Raw genomic sequence first — 23,435 nt, forward strand, 5'->3', positions numbered from 1 at the left:
TGTGGCTTTGAAACCTGTTCTTCCCTCCCAAGCCACACAGCAAAGAGGGAAGAGAAGAGGGAGGAGACAAAGGAGCTTAGGGGATGCAGGAGCTTCAGAGGGCTTAGAACTCTGTCATACCTGGAGCCACCCTGGTCAGCTCTGTCCTAAAGTCTGCCAAGGATCCGAAGGTCTGAGCCGGTAGGAGTGACCATGGAAAAAGTTCCCCGAAATCCCTGCCCAGGTCTTTGCAGCTGGAGAGGAGGCAATGCGGCAGAGGGGGCGAGGGCCCAGTGTCTAGAGTAGACGGCCTGGGGAGGGTCGTGATGTACCATGTACAGGCCCTGAAACCTCTCTGAACTCAATTTTCCTTGCTTGTGAAATGGGCTCAGTGATCCTTCCAGGGTAAGTGTAAGGATTAAGTAGCATCTGCAAAGTGCATAGGTCTGTCCCTGGCATGCAGCCTGGAACTCTGTGTTTACAAAAATGAATTAAGGAAGGCATGAAGTCTCTTTAAGGCAATGCCCTTGATTTTTTTCTCTGGCGTCAGTTCTCTGAGACCCTCCAGCCCATAGCGCCCAGCAAGGGCCTGGACTCGGGACTGACCTCTCAGTCCCAGGTGGGATTCCTCCCCCGGAAGTCAGGCTTGCTGGACTTCCTCTGAGCTGCCCCAGCCGAAGCTGCTCTACTCTGCTCTGGGTTTTTTATCTGCTTCTTCCTTCCTAGAGCCAGACCACAGCCCTGTGGGAGGTTCTTCTCTTGTGGTCACAGATGCTACTCCAGCACCTCTCCTTGGTTTCACCTCCACCCTCACAGCTGCTCCTGGGAAGACCAGAGAGAGAGGAGCAGGACAGGAATAGCATCTGTCTGTCAGCTCTTCAAAGCTGGGGGTCTGGCTTCAAGACGCTTCCGGTTTCACCCTTCTCCTCCTCTAAGGAGCAGGGTCTGGATAAAATGCACTTGAGACACAGGGCAGAGTGCATGAGGCTTCCTGAAGAAAGCCCCATCAGTGCAGGGCGGATGCTTTTGTGGCCACTCTCCTCCTTGGAATTCATACAGAATTCCATTATCGGCTCTGGACAGCAGCTCAGGGACCACGTCGTCCCTTTCCCATTCAGCAGACAAGAAAGCTGGGGTCCAGAAGGGAGAGAGGACGGAGAAGAGTGTGGCAGAGTTCAGGCTTCCAATACCCATGACTGTTCCTTCTGGCCCCTAGAGTGACAGGTGCAAGTCCCTGATACCCACCTCCTTGTCATGGTTGTATGAGGTGACCTCAGAGCATACTGCCAGCCATCTAAGGCCACACAGCTGAGATTTCTGCCCAGATGCAAGGCAGGACAGAGGGAGATGCTAAGGGAGGACAGAGCAGGCCAGGCAGACAGCTTGAACCTAGACTTAGACCAAGCCTAAGAAGGAAGTGGGTAGGGGACCACATAGACATGAGACCCTGCCCCCAGATTCTCTGCATAACAGACCAGGAGATCTTAAAGCCGGTCATTCACCCAAGGGTGCAGAACAGGCCAGTAACGGCCTTCCCGCAGGAGGTTGTGCCAAGGCTCAGGCAGGTGAAGCTGAGCAAAGCCGAGATCAACTGTGCATTCCTGCCACTGTGGGCCAGGCTTTGCTCTAAGCTCTGCACCAGTGTGCTGGCATTTGGTCATCACTGCAACCTTGCAGCAATGCCACTGTGTCCAAGTCAAAAGGACAGTAGGATATGCTTTGCTGAACTTCATTTCTTTCATTTGGAAGTAAATAGTTAGAAATGCCCAAGAGGAGTGTTTGTTGGACTGAACTGGTTTTACAGTCTTTGGGGGAAAAGACAAGAAAAGAGCATGAAAACACCCTAAGTTCCAGCAGTCACCCTCTTTCTGTGCCTATGTGTTTAGACTCGGGCTCACAGTTATGAGCCTATTGAGAGATTTCTGAAGTCTGCATCCTTCACTTAACATAAAGCCATGTGCTTCCCCAATATGGTCATCCACACCCATAGAGGACATCTTCTTGGAGACAGCCTGCCTCTGCCTCCTGAGTGCTGGGATTAAAGGTGTGCACCACCACCATCCGGCTCAGAAGACCCTTCTTGGTGTTCTAGTGATGCAGCTGTACCACCACAGTAGAGTTCATCCCTGCAGAGGTACTCTGAACCTCAGGTGCTCCGCTGGTTTCTTCTGAGCTGTTATCTTAGTTTCTGTGGCTATGAACAGCTATCCCGACAAAAAGCAAGTTAGAGGGCCTGGAGAGCCGGCTCAACAGTTGAGAGCGTGTATCACTCTTGCAGAGGACCTGGGTTCACTTCAGGGGCTCTAATGCCCTCTTCTGATCTCTTAGATATACACATGGTGTGCATACATACATGCAGGCAAAGCACTCATGCACATAGAGTTTAAAACAACCATCACCATCACCACAACAACAGAAGAAGAAAGTTAAGGGGATAGGTTTATTTCAGCTCAGAATTCCAAGTTACAGTTTGCTGTTATAGGGAAGTCAAGACAAGCAGAGTTGGAGCAGGTAGTTATACCCGAGTCAAGAGCAGAGAAAGACACGAATGTGTGGATGCTTGTCCCCAGCTGACTTTTCCCACAAGTATATAGTCCAGGACCCAAACCTGCAGTGAGCTGGATTTCCTCACATCAATTAATTCAATTAAGGAAATCCTTCATAGGCACTATCAGGGCCCAAGCTGATCTAGACAGTTCCTTATTGAGACTTTCTCCAGGTGGTTCTACATCACATCAAGTTGACAATCAAAACCATCCATCACATCTACCAAAGACACACATGTCACCTTCTGAATGAGGTTAAAGGTCTGGGATTTTAGCCTTAGCTGGCTACTAGACGCCTGAGATACATCACTTCTGTGGGGGCTTTACTGGTCAATGAATGCATGAGCCACTCTATGGTCTGTCCAAGGGGAAATCCTGATGAAGACCAGGCCAGCTCCAGCTCCTTCCTAGACTTTGTGGACCCTTGGAGCCTTGGTAAGCAATCTGGGCTCTGTTCTGTCATGGAGTGATGAAACCTTTGGACCTCCTGGCATCCACTCGTTTTGTGTATCCTCAGTGCCCTGGACATTAAGAGAGGAAGTCCAAGACCCAGCCCAGAGCAAGTATACAGCTATGTACAAATAAGGGCCACAGCGTACAGATAGCTTCTTCTAGACAGGAAGTCAATGCTACTCTTCAGCCGACAAGGCCATCTAGTCTCAGGTGCAGCGTCACAGCTGCGCACGCATCCATCACTTATTCTGGGCTTCGTGAGAACCTCTGCCACCTGGCCTTGTCACCTCCCACTTCTCGCCATTCAACACGCTCAAGCTTGTTGCTGCCCCCAGAAGCCTTTGAACATGGGATACCTCCTGGCCCTGTCTTTGCCTGGTTTTCCTGTGACTGGCTTCCATCTTGGCTTCAGTGTCACCTCTCCTAAGAGACCTTTGCCGGCTCCTTGTCTAAAGGACCCACATCTGATGTTAGGACCCTCCCAGCACCAAACACCTCTTTAAAAGGACAGTTTTGACTTAAGCATCCCCCGTTCTGTGTTCATCCAATGGGGACTAGGAATGCTTACCTCCGTGTTAATCCACAAACATGAGAAATGAGTGCTCGGCCCTCCAGGCACAGCTGTCCGTACAGAGCCTGAGTGGACTGAGCACTTCCTACACGCCAATCACCAGTCTAACGCCTTTATAGGCAGATAATGTGCCCAGCAACACCTGAGTCAGCAACAAGTATTATTTCCGTTTGTAAATGCAGAAACTGAGGCACACATCAGCTGGGCAACTTGCCCAAGATTCTACAGCTATATGGAGGGCTGGAAAACCCGGGAACACATTGTTTTAAAAAAGTGTGTTGTGTCAGATATGGGCAGTCATTGTCCTCACAGGCTCAGAGACTGGTGGGCAAGCAGGCTTTGTCCCCAATAATGGAAGTCAAGGCCACCATCTATAGGATATGCCATCTCAGCTAAGTCTTGACGACAAGTAGGGTTAGCTGGGGTAAAGGACACTCTCTCATCCTGCACAGAGACCAAGAGGGTAGCCAGGCTGAAGAGCTGGAAGCAGGCTCCTTAAGTCGGGAGCACAAGATAACAATGTGGACGGTGAGTTGAGGGCTGTGGTTATCTAAGGCCAAAGCAAAACAAAACAAAACAACAATAATAATAAAATAAATTCCCAAGGGGCAGAACAGAACAGAAAGCAGTGCGACTAGGAAGTAAACAAGATTATGCAGAATCTTGGCAAGACCAGGTCCCCAAATGTTACTGAGAGATTTCTCAGCCACACTTTCAGGACTGCCATAGACCTTGGCTTCCTGGTGCCAGAGGGTACTTTGGAAACTGCTGCTGACTCGCTGGCTGTGTGACCTGGTCTTTCGCTCCCAACTGGCACTGGAGGACCTGGTCCCTAAGGACATCTTCACTCCATCAACTTTGCATCCATAATAGATGATATGCTCCAGGAAGAGGCCGGCATCCCCAGAGTCCAGTGCTGGGTCTCTGGCACACTGACCTTACCCCACATTTGCTCTGGCTGATCTACCACCCCCGGGTTTGCCTGGCTGCCTCTGAGCAGGAGACTGAGCTCTCCAATTCTTTGATCCTTCCAAGGTGTGGGTGCTCCCCCAGGTTAGGATTGGATGGGGGGTCTGCTTAGATCCTTCCAGAGACAAAGGAGCTGACCCGCAAAGAGTTCCAGCAGGAGCCCTGCTCCCCCTCCCTTCCCCTCTCTCCCTTCTCAGTCCACGTGTCTCTATTGTCTGCTCCCCCGCTTCAGGGAAAGACACAGCCTCGGATGTGTCAAAACCACCACCTCCCGGCAGCAGGGAAATTAATTACTGGGCGATTTTCACTTCCTCTCGCAGCGCTCGCTGGAGCTAGGCACTGGAACAGGACCCGCTGAGTGAGGCCGGCATCGGCATGGGGGAACCGCTCCTTCCACCAGTTCGGAAAAAGAAAGTTGAATCCCAAACCCAACAGGGGGCTCTAGTAGGAGCCCAAGCTGGGGGCAGGGAAACTTCTAGTTAAATCTGGGCATCCACACTGCCACTTTAGAACTGGGGCAGAGGGAGCCTACTACAGACAGAGGGTGGTGGCTGGCCAGCTCACTCTTTTCATCCCCCTCCCCGAGTCCCCATGTGCCTGATACCACTTGCGCGGGGCCGCTTACCCTTCAATCTCCTTGTCTTCTCCCTGTATTTCGCACCTTTTTTCCCTTTCTTCGCATCCACTAGAGGGTGTGTGCGGGGAGGAGGGGGCTTCCTTTTTATGTGTCCTGACCTCTCTTTTTCTCCTGAGTGTGTGTTGCCACTTTCTCCCTGTGCCTTTCTTGTCTGTTTCTCTCTCCTGTCTTTTTGTCCTTCTCTTAGTTCTCTCTCTCTCTCTCTCTCTCTCTCTCTCTCTCTCTCTCTCTCTCTCTCTCTCTCTCACACACACACACACACACACACACACATATTTGCGCACACAGTCTGATTCATTCTCTCTCTCTCACACACACACACACATTCGCGCACACATTCTGATTCATTCTCTCTCTCTCTCTCTCTCTCTCTCTCTCTCTCTCTCTCTCTCTCTCTCTCTCTCTGCGCCTGTGTCCCTCTCACTTTCTCCCCTCCTGCTTGTTCGTTCCTCTCTGCGCCTGGCCTGCCCCCTCCGCCGGTTCAGGGGAACGTGTGCGGAGCGATTGTCCTGGGGGACATTTGATGGATTAGAGCGCTGAACAGTTCCATTGCTGGGGGACCACCTGATCTCCTCCAGCCTGCGTCCCATATAAAGCCGACAGCCGGAGTGCTGAGCACAGCTCCAGCGACCGCCAGTGTGCGCGCCGCCGCCGCCGCCGCCGCTGCCGCGCCCGAGCGGCACCCGAGCCGGAGCCGAGGCCGTCGCCACCCAGCCGGCTCCGCGGCGGCCCGCCCGCTGGGAGCTGTCCAGTGCTGAAGCCCGCGCCGACAGCCAATCGCGCCGGCCGGCTGCCTCCCCCACCGGGCCGCCAGTGCCCTGCGAGCCCCCCGCCCGGCGGCACCATGCCGCGTTCCTTCCTGGTGAAGAAGATCAAAGCGGATGGCTTCCAGTGCAGCGGGGTGCCAGCCCCCACCTACCACCCCCTGGAGACTGCCTACGTGCTGCCCGGCGCCCGCGGGCCTCCAGGGGACAACGGTGAGTGGGCCCTAGGGGAGGGGAGCGAGGGCTCCCCAACTTGGGTCACAGAAGAGAACCCCAGAGGAGACGTCCCAGGCCGAGTGAGCCCCCCGGGACTTCCTGAGGGCCTGCCGGGCGGGGCTGGGGCTAGGTCGTACAAAGGAAAGTGGTAGGGTCGACTAATCCCGCAGCCACGCGCCAGCCGGGACTTGGAAAGTTGTGACCCTAGAATACGGCTGGAGTGAGGGGGTGACAGAGAGAGGACACCCCTAAAACGCTAGTGGGGGCGGCTTGGAGTAACCTCTCAGTGTTAAAGGAGGAAGACTGGCTGACTGTATGATCCCTGATAGGAAGGTAAGGGACCAGGACTGCCAATCCCTGTGGAGAGGAGATTGGCTCTTTGGGGAAAGTGGGCGCACCCCACCTCCCTTCAACCATACTCCCCCTGGCAATGCCAGACAAGTGCTCTCCAGCCCTCCTCTCTCCAACTCTTTTGTTACCCTCTGCCACATGCCTGCCAAAGGCTGGGCCTGTCCTAGGGACTCAAAAGATGAGATTATTGGAAGGGGTTCCCCCAGGGCGCCTTCTGGTCCATTGGACGGCACTCATCCTCTCCGGCTTCTCACCCCTAACAACTAAACCTGCTGCTCCTCTGAAACCCTCTATGTCCTGCCCCACCCCCACTCCGCATCTCTTGTTAGAGCAAGTTCTTCTAAGGGAGAAGGGCTTGGGGGACAAGAGAGGTCATTCAAGACCCAAAGGGGGTGACATTCAGATATCAAGAGAAGGGTGCTTCTGTGAAACTGTTTCTCCCCAAGGGGATGGATCACGATAGCACTCAACAGCCCTACCAGGACAGGTGTCTGGGGAGGAGGAGTCGCTTTGGTCCATGAGACCTCTGACATCACAGGGCTAGGAGAACAAGAGCAAGGTACTAAGAATGAGTCTGAACTGGGAATGGAAGTGGCAAGCAGAAACCCAGGAGGTTGGGGGCAACTCCTAAGAGACTTGCAAGCGCTCAGCCACTTGCCAGCACTCTGCCGAGCCAGGTGAGAGAAGGTGCTGAGCAAAGCGCTCTGTGACCTCATCAAGGTCACAGAAGTTAGGCAGCCATCAGGGTGCTTCTTAGAGCCCCTCAGCTTCTGGCTTCACTTAGCTACCCACAGAGCCCTCCACTCCTTTGCCCCCATCTCCCACTCCGCTGTCCTCTTTTCTTAACCTCCAGGACCTTGGGGTGGAAGGCAGAAGCCCAGGAGATGTCTGGGCTGAGGGCTGGCAGGACAGAGGGTGGACCTGGAGTTGTGCCAAGACTGGGGAACATGTGTGGGGAGCTGGTATGAAGGAAGAGAAGTCTCTGAGGGTTTGGGGTCCATAGGATCCCTTAGGAGACTGACATAAAACTCTCCTGAGGCCCCCTTGATCCTATCCCTGAGCCAACTGAGGAAACCCAGAGAATTTCACAGCCAAACTGAAGGCTGTTGCTCAAGAGGGAAGCAAGAAATGCCTGGCCTTGAATTTTGTTCAAACATGCTTTGGATAGACCCCCACATGAATGATGGGGAATACAGATGGAGATGGAGGTGTCTTTACAGAGGTCCCACCAGGTGCAGCAGCCTAGAACTGCCCCTGCCTTTGTCCCTTTCCTAAAGAGACAGATCATCAATTCCTTGCCCTCTGGGAAAGCCTGGAGCTGCTCTAGCTACATGCCTGGCTTGGGACTCTATAGAGTAGCTCTGGATCTGTGATGACCTTGGGCAAGTGCCCCTTCTTTGGTCCTCAGCCTCCCCAGCAGTGCAAGCAAGAGCTTAGATGTCATGTACTAAGCATCCCTCCAACTTTGACAAGCTAGGTTTCCGTGGAAGGTTAACTGATGTCAGAGACACTGGGTCTAAGGGGATGCTGGGATCTGCTGTCATGGTTTCCTTGGGGCTCTCTTCACCCACTATGTCTGAGAGACAAAGTTTTCCCAGATTAGGTCTGTGCCAGCTGCCTCGTGGTAAAGGCGTCTTGCCCTGTCTGTTGTGAATGGTTAGTGTGGAAATCAGGATGGCCCATGTAGCCTTTCACCTAGAAAACATAGGGTCTACTCTGTCTTGTTTTGCATGGACCTCCTCCCTCCATGGGGTGTGGCCAGACCGGGCAATGAGGGCTCCCTGAGTGGGTAAGTGTTCTGAGGGTCCTCAGAGAGCCTGCTGGCTCCTGGTGGCCCGTTGTCTCTCCGCTCTGCCGGAAATAACCTTGCTGAGCATTTGAGAGAAGTGTGAAAAATTGCTGAGCTGACGATTTTCCCCCTCTCTCCCAGCGTGTGTAAGTGTGCTGTGTAAACAAGGGGAAAGAAAGGAGGGGGAGAGGAGAAGAAACAGGGAGGGATGGAGGGAGAAGGAGGAAGAAGGGAGGGCCTGGGGCTGGAGGGAGTTCCAGTTATTAGAAAGATCCTCTTACAAGCCATTTCTGCAGCTTGGGCTTCAGGGTTAGGATGAGGCTGGAAGTGGGGGTCATGGAGGGAAAGAACTGTGGGTGCAGAAGCCAGAGGCTTCTCATAATGGCAGAGAACTCCAAGTGAGGTGAACCCCCATCTCTGGGAGTGCCTAAGAATTGTAGAGAATTCCTAGAGAACACCCCCCACACACATCACAGACATGCACATACTCCCTCCCCCACCCTTTTCTAGTCTCTTTTTAGTCTCTAAAGGTAAACATCTTGTGTACATGGTTCTAGACTGACTCCAGGGTTACAGAATCTCAAATAGAGAAGGGACGCCCCCTCCAAGTTGGAAGAACTCAGGACAGAGTCTTCCAGAGCTCCTAGAAGAAAAGAGACAAAGTCCTAAGTCCCCTAGCTTTCAACAAGCCTTGGTGACCTCCATGGAGCCTTCTCTTCTCTCTGTTCCCAGGGTGTCTCTGAGCATAGATTTATCTCTCAGAAGTGCCAACTGTTATTCTCCTTCCTCCCCACAAAACCTAGCCCTCCAACTCTACCAAGCCCACCCTCCTAGTCCCAGAGCCCATTGCTCTGTGCTGGGACTCTGCAGTTCGGACAAGGCAGCTGCTTACTTTCTGCGTATCAGTGGTCTCTGTGGACCCCTGCCAAGGACATCTCCCCTCACACATGCCTCTGACCTCCAGCTGGGAGCCAGGGCCCCTCCCTCTCTACCCCAGCCCTGTCCTACCCACACCCTTTCAGAGTGCACCCTCCTGGCAGACAGGGATCAATGCCGATCCAATAACACAGTTGTCTGCCCTCTGCAGCTACATTAAGTCTCCCCCAGCAGGCTCAAGAGCGCTCCTATCCTACCCATGGGCTTATCTAGCTGACCACATTACACCGGCTTCCACTTCCTCTCACTGCCTCTGATGGCGCCGAGTCGTCGCTCCAGAGCTGGGCCTGGGAACCCAGTTAAATAGACCTATCTTTCCCATACCTCAAAAAGTCCATCTGGGGATGCAGGGGAATACCCAAATCCCTCAGCTGAGGGACCCCAGAGAAGGCTGGGTGGGTGCCCAAGAACACACACCATGTGTTTGTAACCATGTGTTGATCTTGAGCTAGAGCTGAGGTCCAAGTGAAAGACATGTGCGTGTCCAGGTCCCATGTTTATATCCAACTTCAGGTTGAGGAGTAGGCCCAGACTCTAGGTCCAAAGTGAGTGCCTAAGCTTACAGGACCAGGTCTGGTATCCAGGGCACATTCAATGCCTAGAAACTGCTCCAGCTCAAGATTCTGTCTGGGTCCAGGACTAAGGTCTAGGTCCAATTTCCAGTCCAAGGTCATTCCAGATCATCTCAAGCTTGCCTAAGGTAGAAATTTTGGGGGTAGCTTTAGCTTATCTTCCTCAGCCTCAGTTTCTCTGTCATGACGGAGTAGCTGAGCATGCCCTAGTTCAGCTCTGACTGGGGACTCAAGAATCAGTTTCCCTATCAGGGCTCAGTAGGGGTATGGAATAGTAGGACCCACCCAGAATGAGAGATCTGGGTCCCTAAGGAAGACGGAGGCTGGCCGTGATTCCCGAGAGAGGGCAGGAGAGCACTCCAGGCCCAAGGTCTCTGGAGTCACACACACGTGCACACATACTCACCCTGCAAGGAGAGGACAGTTTGGGAGAATTGCTGCAATCTACAGAGGGGAAAAAGGCAAGGAGGGTGGCTGGGATCTAAAGATGATGGAGCCTTGCATACATCCATATTGAGTACTCTAGGGCCCATAGCCTGGGGGCCTTATGGGGGGTTGGGGGGTAGTCTGAGATGCTGTTGGGCAAGCTGGAGGCCCCAGGCCCCTAGGCCTGCTTTCCTGGTGTTTCCTCCTGGAGTGAGTGTCTGCTGCCAGTCTCTAGGGAAGGGGCTTTGGAAGGGGATCTTTTGATTGTACTCTTCTGGGGCAGAGAAAGGGAAGGGCAGGAGTGAGGAACGCGGAAGAGAAGGTAGACTGTGTGCAGTACACCTGTGCTCAGGAAGCCCAGAACCAGACAAGCAGAGGGGAGCAGGACGTGGCCTCAGCAGCCAGTGCTGGTAACTCCGGACCCCAAGCCACTGCTCCCATCACCACAGCCCCTCGCAAAGTCCTTCCTATTGATTCTCACGGAGCCATGGACCTCCCTGTGAGACACAGGAACTGGGTCACTGTCAGGAAAGCCCAGAACATAGGGAATTTCAGGAGTCAGGGTGGGGGAGGAGAGTTGGAATTCTCTAGAAGCCCCTTGGGCCTGGGTCAGTGGGCATTGGCCCCAGGCTCTGCAGCCCTGGTTGTGTTCAGCCAGACCCCTCACTCTGCCCCCTGCACCCCTGTGGGCAGATGTACCAGCTGCCAGGCCTTTAGAGAAGGTGGGTGTCATTCTGGTCCAGTGCCCAGGGAGCAGCTAACAAAGATGCTATAATAGGGGGAGGGGGAGGTACCCAGCCCCTTTGCCCAGCTCTGCGAGCAGACAGGAGAAACTATTTTTATCCTGCTTTGCTGCTGACAGACCTGGCTTTCTGCTCAGCTGGCTGGCGCTGATTCTTGAGGCCTGAGGCCCTGGCACAGCAAGAAATAGCTCTAAATATACCCACGCAGCATCCCCGCGGCCCCCACTGCAGCAGGATGAGTCCTCTCCAGGAACCCAGCAGCCCCCTCTTCTGCCCATCTCAGAACAGGGGGGTGGGACTGGGGCTAGAAATTCCCTGGAGTATACTTGGCACTCTGGCAGTCTTGGGAGATACCAGGAAGAAGAGCTTTGGGCTCCATGAAGACAAGGCAGCCACCAGGCAGGCTCTGACGAGAGCTCCTGTGGCCCTGGGAGGATCAAGGCCTCTCTCCAGGCTCTAGCTTCTTCAGAAAGGTGTGGGTGGGTATGACCTTATACTTGAGCTAATGTCATCAAGCCTCAGCCCAGGCCTCACATGCAGTCAGTGCTCCGTAAGTGTGAGTCACTACTGTTGAGTATCATTTACAAAGATGAATAGAGAGCCGTTCCTTTTTCCAGAGCGACGGCTTCTCCCCAGTCCATCACGTCAATACCCTATGAGACACAGGCCAACTGGGTGGCACTATTGGGAGACACCCCCACCCAGCTGCTTCTCTTCCCTTCCCCATAGGCCTCCAGTCTCTCTCTGGTGCTCTGGAGGAAATACTGGCTCTGGGTCCTGAAGCCTGACTCCCTGTCTAGTGACCTTGGCCAAGTCCTCTGCCTTCACTGGGCCTCTGGCATACTGTAACAGCTGTTCCCAGGGCTGGTTGGTGCTGACTTCAGAGCTAGCAGACACAGTAGGACTATAAGAGTCTTCCTCTCAGACCCTAGGGTCAAGCAGGTGCATAAGGCAGCATGCAGGGGACTCAGCATGTAAATCTTCATAATTTCTCTTCCTATCACTCCTGTGGTACTAGAAGCTTTTGAAATGGATGCTGCAGTCTAAAGCGTACAGACTCTTGGGCATTCTCAGGAGGCACACCCGCCACCTGAGTACTCCCCACAATCATGGCAGAGGCTCTTCTGGTCCCTGTGCCTGGGGTTTCAGCCTCAGGATTTAACTGAGGTCACACAGCTAGAGTCTCTGCACAGGAGCCGGGAGTGAGCTAAGTGTCTGCTCTGCTGGTCAGCTGGAGGGCAGTCTTCTACAGCCCAGCCCTGAGTGGTTCTATGCTAAGGTTCAAAGCCTGGTGCACAGTGTTGCAAAGGATCTTCCAGGGCTCAGGCCAAAGAAGCAAGGTGCCTTGCCCAAGGTCACATGGCAGCCTGAGACACTATGTCTCTGGACATCCCCAGAAAATACAGGGATAATAATGGCAAGGGCTTGAGAGGCTGGATGCCGAGTGCCTGGTGTTGGCCAGAGTGCTGTACATGCGTTATCTCATTCGCTTCTATGAGAAACTCCCTTGTGCAGGTGTGGTGGGCTAATCCTTAACCTTCTGCCCGGTGTCACACAGGGGGGAGACCTCTCAAGAGAACAGGGAGTATGAAGGAGTAAGATGTAGAGGGGACAAAGGGCATCACACAGGAAGTGGTTCCACCATAATACAGAAGAGTCTTCCATGCATCCTAGCCAACCTTCTTCCCACGCATGCTGAACCCAGAGGTTAGGCAACCTGGCTAATGAATGTCACAAAGTAAAACCCACCCAATCTGGACATGGTTAAGCAAACTGTCGTCGTATAATGTCCCTATGCTAAATCTCATAGACCCTAACATCGGCTTATGGAGCCGGTCCTGAAGGCAACCCCATATGTATCCCTAGGCAAACGAGCAGCTGTTGTTTGAGGAACCCCTATTTTCATAGGGCTCTGTGTCAGGATAAGATGCTGCAGTGCTGCAAGTCACTAGCAGAGGGCACCACAGGCAGCACATGAGTAGAGCTCCTACTACGCACTAGCTTTTTTCATCAAAATATGATGGGGAAATTACATAACCCAAAAGAGGCAACAGAGGCCCAGAGATAAGCAGCAAGATGCTCCCAGATGGATACCAAGGAAACCAAATCACAAAAATCCAGTTAGAGTCAGGCACAGCGAACATCATTTCACTTCCTTGGGACTTGGTGTCCTGTTGTGAGGATGGAATGGTCACTCATGCAAAATACTTCAAACAGAGCCTAACATCTAATGAGGGTCCTTTACTGACGTTGCAGAGGTACAGAGGAGTCAAGTAATTTGTCCAAGGTCACACAGTTATGGCCAGGAAGGTAACTCAGTATCAGAGTGTTTGTCTAGCATGCACAAGGCCCTGGGCTCAGTTCCAAAGGTGGGGGTGGGGGGAACGACGTGGCTGAGGTATGATCTGATGGACCAAGGTCACTGCACTGCTTCCTTTTCTGTTGCTATGATATGATAAAACACTATGAACGAGGAAACTTATCAAAGTTTATTTGGGCTCATGGCTCCAGAGAGATACAAGTTCATGACCGCAGTGGCAGTGTGGCGGCTGGAGTAGGAAGCTGAACATTTTCAATGGCAGGCATGAAGCAGAGAGAGCATTCTGGAAATGGTGTGAGGCGTGAAACCTCAAAGCCTGCTCTCCACAGACACACTTCACCAAGTCATACCTCCTAAACCTGCCCAAACAGTGCCACCAACTGGGGCCGAAAATTCGGAAATCTAAGCCCACGGGAGAAATCTCATTCAAACCACCACAGCCACACAGCTGGGACTGGTAACGGCACAGCCTCATGCAGGCAGACTGCTTCCCAAGTGATGCTTTTAACCAGTATGTCGCCATCCATTACTAAGAGCATACAAAGTGGGGGTCCCTGCCTGACATAATGGCACACACCTTTAATCCCATCACTTAGAAGGCAGAGGCAAGTGGATCCCTGTGAGTTCTAGGCTAGTCTGGCCTACGTAATGAGTTCTAGGACAGCCGGAACTACACAGTAATACCCTGTCTCGAAAATAAAAACAAACAAATAACAAGTAAATAATGAACCGTGCTGGTCACATGATCACATGACCACCCCCTACCTCATTTACAGGGACCCAAGGCACAGGAGGGCAGATGACTAGCCCAAGGTCATTCTGCTAGTACCTGATCTGGCATCAAACTGCCCTTCCCGTTCCATGGCTGGGGCCCTGTGAGGCGCAGAACTGTGCCAAGAGCAGGCGGACAGGACTGCCGACAGCTGGGCTGCCGGGATGGTAAGCCAGGCTAACTGGTAAACACCTGATTACATTCACTTCACAAGCACTTACCTGGTACCATTGTTGGGGCCCTGTAGAGCGGAGGGGCCCAGCCATTTCCTGTTCCTGGGGGTTCCCTAGGGTACAGGGAACACGCAGAGTGGGTTCCACTCTTGGTTCCACCCCATGAGCAGGTCCCACCACTCTTGGTTTCCTTATCTGTCAGGAAGACATTTTTGAGAGGACTCAGAAGTGGCACCCAGGGCGTGCTCAGCAAGCAGCTCAGTAGTTGCACCACATGGGGAGGCTGAAGGAGGACAGGGTCTTGGAGTAACCACCAGATAAACAACCCAGCCCTTGACAAAGTGACAGACCGACTCCTGGCATGGGCAGTCTGACCTTCCAGAGGGAGATGAGTGCTGCCATGGTCGTCACCCCTACTCTTGAATTAAGTCTCCACCACTGCCCCCTTGCTCCTGACCACAGAGTCCCTTACTGTTGAGTCACCCACCCTGACTCCCCAGTGATTTCTGTGTGCAGCAGCTCCTGTGCAGACCACACACAGGACAGAGAAATACAGACGCAGACTAGGAGTGTTGGAAAGTGGTTTGTCCAGATCTCCACCTGGGATCATCCCAGATGCCAGAAAAGGCAGAAGGCTGGAGATAGTCAGCCAGGCCCTTTAAGGGAAACGAAGCTGGCCAAAGTGCCCAGCCTGCCAGACATTGCTGGAATCACGCTTACAAAGCCCTCTTCCAGCTGCTCCTTCATGGGGGAAGCCCTGGGCAGAGGGGCGTTACAGGTCCCAGAGGTCAGAAGGAGAGGGGCAAATGGGAATGCCACTCCTCAGCTCCTCAGCTGTGAGAGCAGGGGAAAGGGCCTAACCTCCATTGTTCTCTGGAATCAAAGGACAATGGGGACACTTGGTAATTAAGTGTTGGATGATAAGTTTGCTCAGTGTCTGCCAGGAACTCTCTGAGGAGCCCAGCCCCCAGGCTCCCCAGGGAAAACACTAAGATCAGAAGAGGCCATGGGAGCCAGAGACAAATGGTGTGGCCCCTGCTCTCCAGAAGCCCCTCCAAGTCCCCTGAGAAAGCCTCACCCTGCTCACAGAGCAGTCTTTCAAACACGTGACAGACAGACAGGATTTCTGGTCCAGACTCCAGTAGAACAGGTGGAGAGTGAGCATCTCTCTCTCTCTCTCTCTCTCTCTCTCTCTCTCTCTCTCTCTCTCTCTCTCACACACACACACACACACACACACACACACACACACACACACCAAGGGCTCTCTATCCTGGTGTAGTGATTACACGCCACACGCTTGACTGGTAAGTCCTCTTGGAGGGTGGAGTCTAGTCGGGCTCTGATTCCTTTCTGCAACATTCACTCGTCACGCTGTGTGCCAGGCAGGGCAGAGTACACAGACCCATGCCCAGAGAACTCGAGTGCAGTGTGGTGGGAGGGGCAGACAAACAAGCTTCATCGAAGCACTGTTGGAGCAGAAAGAAAAGAAGTGTAATTATAATGCTAACATTTACATAGCAATTATTGTGCACTCTCGATTTCTTTACGTGTGTAATGGGAACTATATTTCCTATGATGATTGAGTTAGCCTTTGTAAAGGATAAAGTCCAGGCTGACAGACGGTAAGTGCTTAATACTTACATGTTTATCACTTTATATTGGGTTCTGTCAAAAACCCTTAAGTTGAGCCGGGCGGTGGTGGAGCATGCCTTTAATCCCAGCACTTGGGAGGCAGGGGCAGGCGGATCTCTGTGAGTTCGAGGCCAGCCTGGTCTACAGAGTTAGTTCCAGGACAGGCTCCAAAGCCACAGAAAAACCCTGTCTCGAAAAACCAAAAAAAAAAAAAAAAAAAAAAAAAAAAAAAAAAAAAAAAAAAAAAAAAAACCCTGAAGTTGGGTGTCTACTTACAAACTCCATTTAAAGCAAACATTTTTTTTGTTTTGTTTTTTGTTTTTCCAGACAGGGTTTCTCAGTAACTATGGAGCCAGTCCTGGAACTCACTCTTTTGACCAGGTTAGCCTCGACCTCACAGAGATTCTCCTGCCTCTGCCTCCCAAGTGCTGGCATTAAAGGCGTGCGCCACCACCGCCAGGCCAAAGCAACCATTTTTAAAGATGGGGGTCTCACTGCACTGCCCACACTGGCCTCAAATTCCTGAGCTCAGATGATTCTCCTGCCTCTGAAATTTGATAAAGGCAAAAGCTGTTTTGTAGTATGGAATGCACTCAATGTAGTCCCAGAACTCAGGAGACAGAGACAGGAGGATCTCTGTGAGTTAGATGCCAGCTTAATTAACTACAAAATAAGTTCCAGGTCAGCCGGGGCTACATGGTCCCCTAACAATATATTAAAATAAAAAAATAAAAAAAACAGAGACTTATATTCGCGCATGTTACAGAGGTGAAAATGCAAAATAATTCTTGGGGTGGGGATGGGCATCTTTGGACTGCAGAGCTTCTGCAAGCTTAGATTGCTTGCTGCCCCCTATGCCTCAATCTCTTCACCTAGAGAGAGTGAAAGGCTACTTCCAGCGCATTGTTGTGCACACTTGTGACAATGAAGGCCAAGTGGGCAGAACCGAGCCAATCTCTTCACCAACAGAGGTTCACCCAGGAAGGCCTGGGTGGGCAGGCCAGCTGAGTGAGCATCGGTGCTAGGCGGCCTGCGGGGAACCCTCCCCCCGCCCCCGCATCTCCCGCATCCTCACTCCCCTCCTTGTCACCCGCAGGTTATGTGGGGCACTGCCTGCCCCCCAGCGGCTACGATGGCGAGCAGAAACCTGGGCTGGAGCTGGCGCCCGCCGAACCCGCATACCCGACCGCGGCGTCGGAAGAGTACAGCGATCCCGAGAGCCCGCAGTCCAGCCTGTCGGCGCGCTACTTCCGCGGGGAGGCGGCCGTGACCGACAGCTACTCCATGGACGCCTTCTTCATCTCCGACGGGCGCTCGCGGAGGCGCCGCGCCGGGGCTAGCGGGGACGCGGCAGGCGCGGGCGACGCCGGCGGCGGCGGCGGGGAGCGCGCGGGTCGCTCGGGGGCGACAGCGGGCGGCGGGCACCGGCACGCATGCGCAGAGTGCGGCAAGACGTACGCCACGTCGTCGAACCTGAGCCGCCACAAGCAGACGCACCGCAGCCTGGACAGCCAGCTGGCGCGCAAGTGCCCGACGTGCGGCAAGGCCTACGTGTCCATGCCCGCGCTCGCCATGCATGTGCTCACGCACAACCTGCGCCACAAGTGCGGCGTGTGCGGCAAGGCCTTCTCCCGGCCCTGGCTGCTCCAGGGCCACATGCGCTCGCACACCGGCGAGAAGCCCTTCGGCTGCGCGCACTGCGGCAAGGCCTTCGCCGACCGCTCCAACCTGCGCGCACACATGCAGACGCACTCGGCCTTCAAGCATTACCGCTGCCGCCAGTGCGACAAGAGCTTCGCTCTCAAGTCCTACCTCCACAAGCACTGCGAGGCCGCATGCGTCAAGGCTGCCGAGCCGCCGCCCCCCGCCGGCCCGGCCAGCTGAGCCTCCGCTACGCCGGGTGCCCGCAGAGGCTTCTCCCACCCCTCAGTCTAGAGTCTCCCCTGCCTGCACCCTCGGCGGGGTGAGGGTGAATCCCATCTTGACCCAGGATTTTCTTTTCGACCCCCACCAAGCCCACCTCTCATTTCCTGCACCAGATCCCCCTTTGCGCCCACCCACATTGTCCATTCTGGCCACAACTCGGACCTTGACCCCAAGTCTGGCCTTCAAGGCTCCCAACTCAGGCACCAGGTCCGTACCTCTTCGGGTCCCTGCGCTGGAAGTTTCTCCGGCCCCGACTCTAAGCTGTGCTCCTTACTAGAGCTTTCTTCTCATTTCTCAGCTGAGTCATTCCTCTATTGGAGCTCTCATTCTAAACCCGAATGTACCCTTGACTTCCTGTCTGCCTCGGTTTCCCTGTCCACACAGTCCGATCCTTTGGGTCTCTCTGCTGAGTGTGTGTGTGTGTGTGTGTGTGTGTGTACGCGCGTGTCCATTCGAGAATCTAATCTTCACCCCTCCTGGAGTCCCCTGCCTGTCCACCCCTGAGCCCCTCGATGCTTAGGCCTTAGGTCCAGCCACTCACACGTCCTACCTAACATTTCCGCCCTATTTAGTTTTCTTGGATCTCATCAGCCATTCTACTCCCTGCTCTCTCCAGCTTCCCTCTAGTAGATCTCCATTCCTCAGTTTTCCTAGCTGGGAACAGACTTGGGAGGCAGCCCAGGGCTCTGCCCTCTCAGGTGACCCTTCTTACCCCAGGACAGTTCCTGCCTAGGCCTCAGGCAGGGAGCTGCACCTTTCACGGATTATCTGAGCACTTTCCCTCACCCCAGGACCACAGGTTCACCTCTGCACCTCACCCATGGACCCTACCCCTCATCTGGCAGGGCCCCTTCAGCTATTTATTTGTGTATTTATTTATTTATCTATTTATTATTCTATTTAATCTCTTGGCTTCACCCAGGGACTGTCTGGCTTCCCCAGCTGGACTGGGAAGTCGAGGAGCAGGGTCAGCAAGGCCATAGCTCGCTGCTCCTCCCCTATGGGTCTGGGGAGAAGACCACCCTTATCAGAGGCCTGAACTCCTTAGGACGAGGCCTGGAGAAATGTGGGGGGGGGGGGGCCTGCTGATCCTCAGCTGGCAGGGGAGGGGCCATCAGAAGGTCCTATTTCGGGGCAGGTCCCCGGCCTCTTGAGCCTTCCACTCCGGTCCCAGGAAGCCCTTCTGGACCCTCCTCCTTTGTTTCTTATTTATTCCTCTTTCAGAGGGACCCCAGGTTCCAGGGACCGACTGAGCCCCGGACCCCGCTGGGGCCTCTGGCCTGCTCCCGGGAGGAGTGCTCTCTCCCGGCCACGACTATGCAACTCTCCCGGGCAGAGGGGCCGGGACTGCCAGCCAGGCGCCAATTGGCCACCACTACCTCCTCCACCGCGCTTTTGCATGCCCGGGCGAGGACCGAAGCACACACCTCCGCGCGCACCGGCCCGGCCCCCTCTGCTTTAAGCACACGCCTCTACCCGCATCCCTCTGTGTCCTCTTTGTGGACAAGAGTCCTGGACACTCAGACCTCTTCCCCCTCCCCCTAGCCACAAAAGAGGGAGGAGAATGCAGACCGCTCCAGGCCCCTCTCTGGGGCTTCCGAGGGATGGAGCTTCATTCTGCCCCAGGCTCCTGGAAGGGAGGCTGCAGAGATGGTGGGAGAGAGAGGGGTCACCAGAAGCAATTATGGAGGGTGCTGACCCTGTAAATAGGAACTTCTGACAGCAATAATTTCCCATGCATGCTAAGCCTTTGGCCCCTCCCTTGCCGTACCCTCCACTCATCCTCACCCCTATTCCTTCCCCATCTTCAGCAGTATTACTTGTAACGCAATTCAGGGATATTAAAGGGACTTTGGCCACTGACCAGTGCCTCCAGACCTTTGCCGGGGACCGCGTTTAGACTCCCCCCCCACCCCCCCCACCCCCACCCCCGTGCCTATAGGTTTTCCCTCCACACACCTTGGGAGGGGCGGTTGAGAGTGGAACAGTGTACTAATGTTCCAACAATGACAGTTATGGGACAACCTACCCCCAACACACACCGTCTTCAATGGGGTCTGAGGAGCACAGGCCACAGTGACAGTCCTCATCCTCCCACCTGCAGCCTGTTGTCTATCCAGTCTGAGAACAAGCTCCATGCTAAATCAGGGGCTTAGACTCAAACAGAAGGCAATTAATTTAAAGAATTAGCTGCTGAAAAGAGCCACAGGAAAAGACGGGGTCCTCAGCTGGACCCCAGAACTTCATCGCAGAACGTCTGCCAGGACAACTACTTCTTCCACAGTTAGGTGACGGTGGTCAAGAACCCAGACTGAGGCCAAAGAAGGCAAACTCTTGCGAGTTCAACCCAGTCTAGCCTGGTCTGCATAGTAAATTCCAGGCCAGCTAAGGCTGCATAGTAAGAACTTCTCAAAAGCAAAACAGCACCATAGATGCTGTCCAGGGATCAGAAGGCAACAATCACTGCCTTGATTGATAGCTCCATCTTTGATATGCTGGTAGCCTGTATGTCACTACAGAGTTCAGGCTCTCCAAGGGCATCTTGAAAGCAACAAGAGTCAAATAAGAAAGTGGTCCCTGCACACTTCCGCCATCCAGATCCCAGGCAAGGGCATTCCACTGACCAAATTTAATTTATGGGCAACTTTGTTGCTGCCAGGAAGTCTAAGAGAAGAGGCTTCAACTTCTCAGCCCCACACTAGAGCCGACACTCTAAGGGAGGTGGGGATGGATGCTGGTGCCCTTCAGGCTTCTCCATCCCCATCACAGTGGTCCAGGATCCACCCCACCCTTTCCTCCTCAATTAGCAGTTTGAGGGATATCTGTAGCCATCTTTCTTCTGGGCCACCAACCAGCTCCCAAATCATGACACGGAGACATAGTACTAGTTTTGAATGCTTGGTCTTAGCTTTTATTTTAATGTTTTTCTTTATCTACCTTTTGCTGTGGGGCTTTCTACCTTTCTTTCTGTATGTCCTACTTTCTTGCTGTCCCCATGTCTGACTGGCAGCTGCCTGACTTCTGGTCCCCCTAGTCTTCTCTTTCTCCTTCATTCTCTCCTCCTTTTCCTTGCCTAGATTCTCCTTCTATTTATTCTCTATGCCAGCCCCATCTATCCTTCTCCTGCCTAGCTATTGGCTGTTCAGCTTTTTATTAGACCAATCAGGTGCATTAGGCAGGCAAGGTGAAAAGAGGCAACACATCTTTACATAATTAAACACGCATCCTTACATTGTCAAACAAATGCAGCATAAACAAATTAACACACCTTTACACAGTTAAAGTAAGATCCTGAAACATAAAAAAGGTAACATATCTTTACATAGGTAAAGTAATTTTCACAACAGGTATCTTAGCTGAAAGTAGTACCATCACATGGGAGGTTAAGAAACTAATATACAAACCAGTCTGGCCAATGAGATTTAAAGAGAGGGCTCAGGAAGCTTGTGGAATTCTTCACTACCTCCCCCATCTTAAAAGTTATAGCCAGTCTCTCTCCTCCTTACACATGGCTGTGAAGGGAACCAGCATTTACATGAAGTCCATGCCACAAGTGGCAAAATAGGGACAGAAAAGCCTCTGTCCTTGAGGAAGCTGAAAATCGACCAAAGGGCCACTCTGGAACTTCATGGTTGGTGTCCTGTGCAGAGGACAGCCATCTGTGCAGCAGGGGGCAGAGCCACACCAGACACAGAGTTTTCTGGAACTTCATGGTTGGTGTCCTGTGCAGAGGACGGCCATCTGTGCAGCAGGGAGCAGAGCCACACCAGACAGAGTTTTCTGGAACTTCATGGTTGGTGTCCTGTGCAGAAGACAGCCATCTGTGCAGCAGGGGGCAGAGCCACACCAGACAGAGTTTTCTGGAACTTCAGTCTAGGACTTTTAGACCTCTAAATTGTTGGGGGGGTTGTTTTGTTTTTTTAGGGGGTATTGGTTTTTTGTTTGTTTGGTTTGGTTTTTGTTTTTGTTTTTTGAGACAAGGTTTCTCTGTATAGCTTTGGAGCCTGTCCTAGAACTCGCTCTGTAGGCCAGGCTGGCATTAGATCTTCAAAAGTGTATGGTTGAGTAAGGCTCTTTACCCACAGACCAAGGCCCCCGACGGGCATATGGATAGAGTCTGCTTGTCATCATTCCCCCAGTGGCCTCAAGACTGAGGCCACTGGTTCTCTATCATCTGGCTGCCTACCCAGCAACTTTGCTGACATAGCTAACGGCCCAACGAAGGGGTCCAGATCCTTTTCCTGCAATCGCTTACCCCGTGTCTTCATTTCCATCCACATGCATGTAGTCCCCAGATAATTAGTTGAGTTTCCAACTCCTTTCTGTCTGAACTGCAAATCCATATCAGCCCGAGGAGTCTTCCACTTAATACCTAAAACACCAGAGACCAACTGGAGTCTAAAACCAGGACTCAAGTCCCCTCCATAGTTTCCTGTCTCTACAAATGACTGCAGAAGTTGCTTTACCAATATCACCTGCTACCCTACGGTTCTGTCCATCATCGGCTCCTGGGCCCTTTTCCTCCCCATGTTCTTCAGTCTCCACCTAACTGGGTCTCTGGACCAGCCTCTCATTGGTCTCCTGGGATCCACTGTGCCTCCTTAATCTCCCCTCCTTAACACAACAGCTGTGGACATGTTTTCCAAAGTGCAGGTCTCCTTTCTACCTATCTTTGTTTGGGCAAATAAACTACACAACTATTTATTTCCCAAGATGGGCATGGTGGCTGATGCTGGTAACCCAACACTTGGGAGGCTGAGGTAGGAGGACTGTCCAAAGTTCAAGGCCAGCCTAGGCTATGGTGCGTTCTGGGTCATCCCAAGTTATAGAGTAAGGGCATTGTAGCATGTGCCTGTAACCCCATTGCTGGTGTGTGTGGAGGGGACAAGACAGGGGCTCACTGCTCAGCCAGTCTACCTCAATTGGCTACAAACTCAGTGAGACAATCTCAAAGCAGTAAAGAAGAGAAAAATAAAAGAAGACACGTGAACTTGGTCTTTGGCCTCCACTCAGAGGTGAGCCTCACTGCTCACATACAGTTCTGGATGTCTAAGGCCAGCCTGGTCTACAGAGCAAGTTCCAAGACAGGCTCCAAAGCTACACAGAGAAATCCTGTCTCAAAAAAACTAAAACCAAAACAAAACAAAGCAAACAAAACAAAAAACAATTTTAGAGGTCTAGAAGTCCTAGATTGAAGTTTCAGAAAATTTTGCGTCTGGTGTGGCTCTGCTTCCTGCCGCACAGATGGTTATCTTCTGCCTCAGTCACATGGTGCAGGAACAGTGGAGCTTCCCGGGGACTTTGTGTGTGTACACACATGCACATGTGCATGTGCAAGATGCGCAAGAGTGTGAAGGCTGAAGCCCAAGAGGGCTGGAGCCCGGAGGGCTGGAGAGATGGCTCAGCACTTCAATTCCCAGCAACCATAAGGTGGCTCACAAACATCCATAATGAGATCTGGCACCCTCTTCTGGCCTACAGGCATATATGCAGGCAGAACACTGTGCACATAATAATTAAATAAATCTTTAAAAAGAAAAAAAAAAAAGGACAGAGCCTAGAGCCTCAAACACAATTGCCTTACAGGTTAATCTCTGCCCTCAGCTCCCAGGGGCTCTCCTAAGGGCACTAATCCCATGGTGAAGGCTCTGTTCTCA

The 23,435-nt window shown here is 52.9% G+C and overlaps 1 protein-coding gene across 1 annotated transcript; it reads left to right on the plus strand.

Moving 5' to 3' along the window:
• Positions 1-5,571: 5,571 nt before the first annotated feature.
• On the plus strand, positions 5,572-19,630 carry Scrt2 (scratch family transcriptional repressor 2). The gene is made up of 2 exons (XM_075962483.1): positions 5,572-6,132; positions 16,949-19,630. Exons 1-2 carry the CDS (start codon positions 6,000-6,002, stop codon positions 17,734-17,736), a joined length of 921 nt encoding a protein of 306 aa, XP_075818598.1. The 5' UTR covers positions 5,572-5,999; the 3' UTR covers positions 17,737-19,630.
• The last annotated feature ends 3,805 nt before the right edge of the window (positions 19,631-23,435 follow it).

Source organism: Microtus pennsylvanicus, chromosome 2 (genome assembly GCF_037038515.1).
Source record: "Microtus pennsylvanicus isolate mMicPen1 chromosome 2, mMicPen1.hap1, whole genome shotgun sequence".
Taxonomy (NCBI): domain Eukaryota; kingdom Metazoa; phylum Chordata; class Mammalia; order Rodentia; family Cricetidae; genus Microtus; species Microtus pennsylvanicus.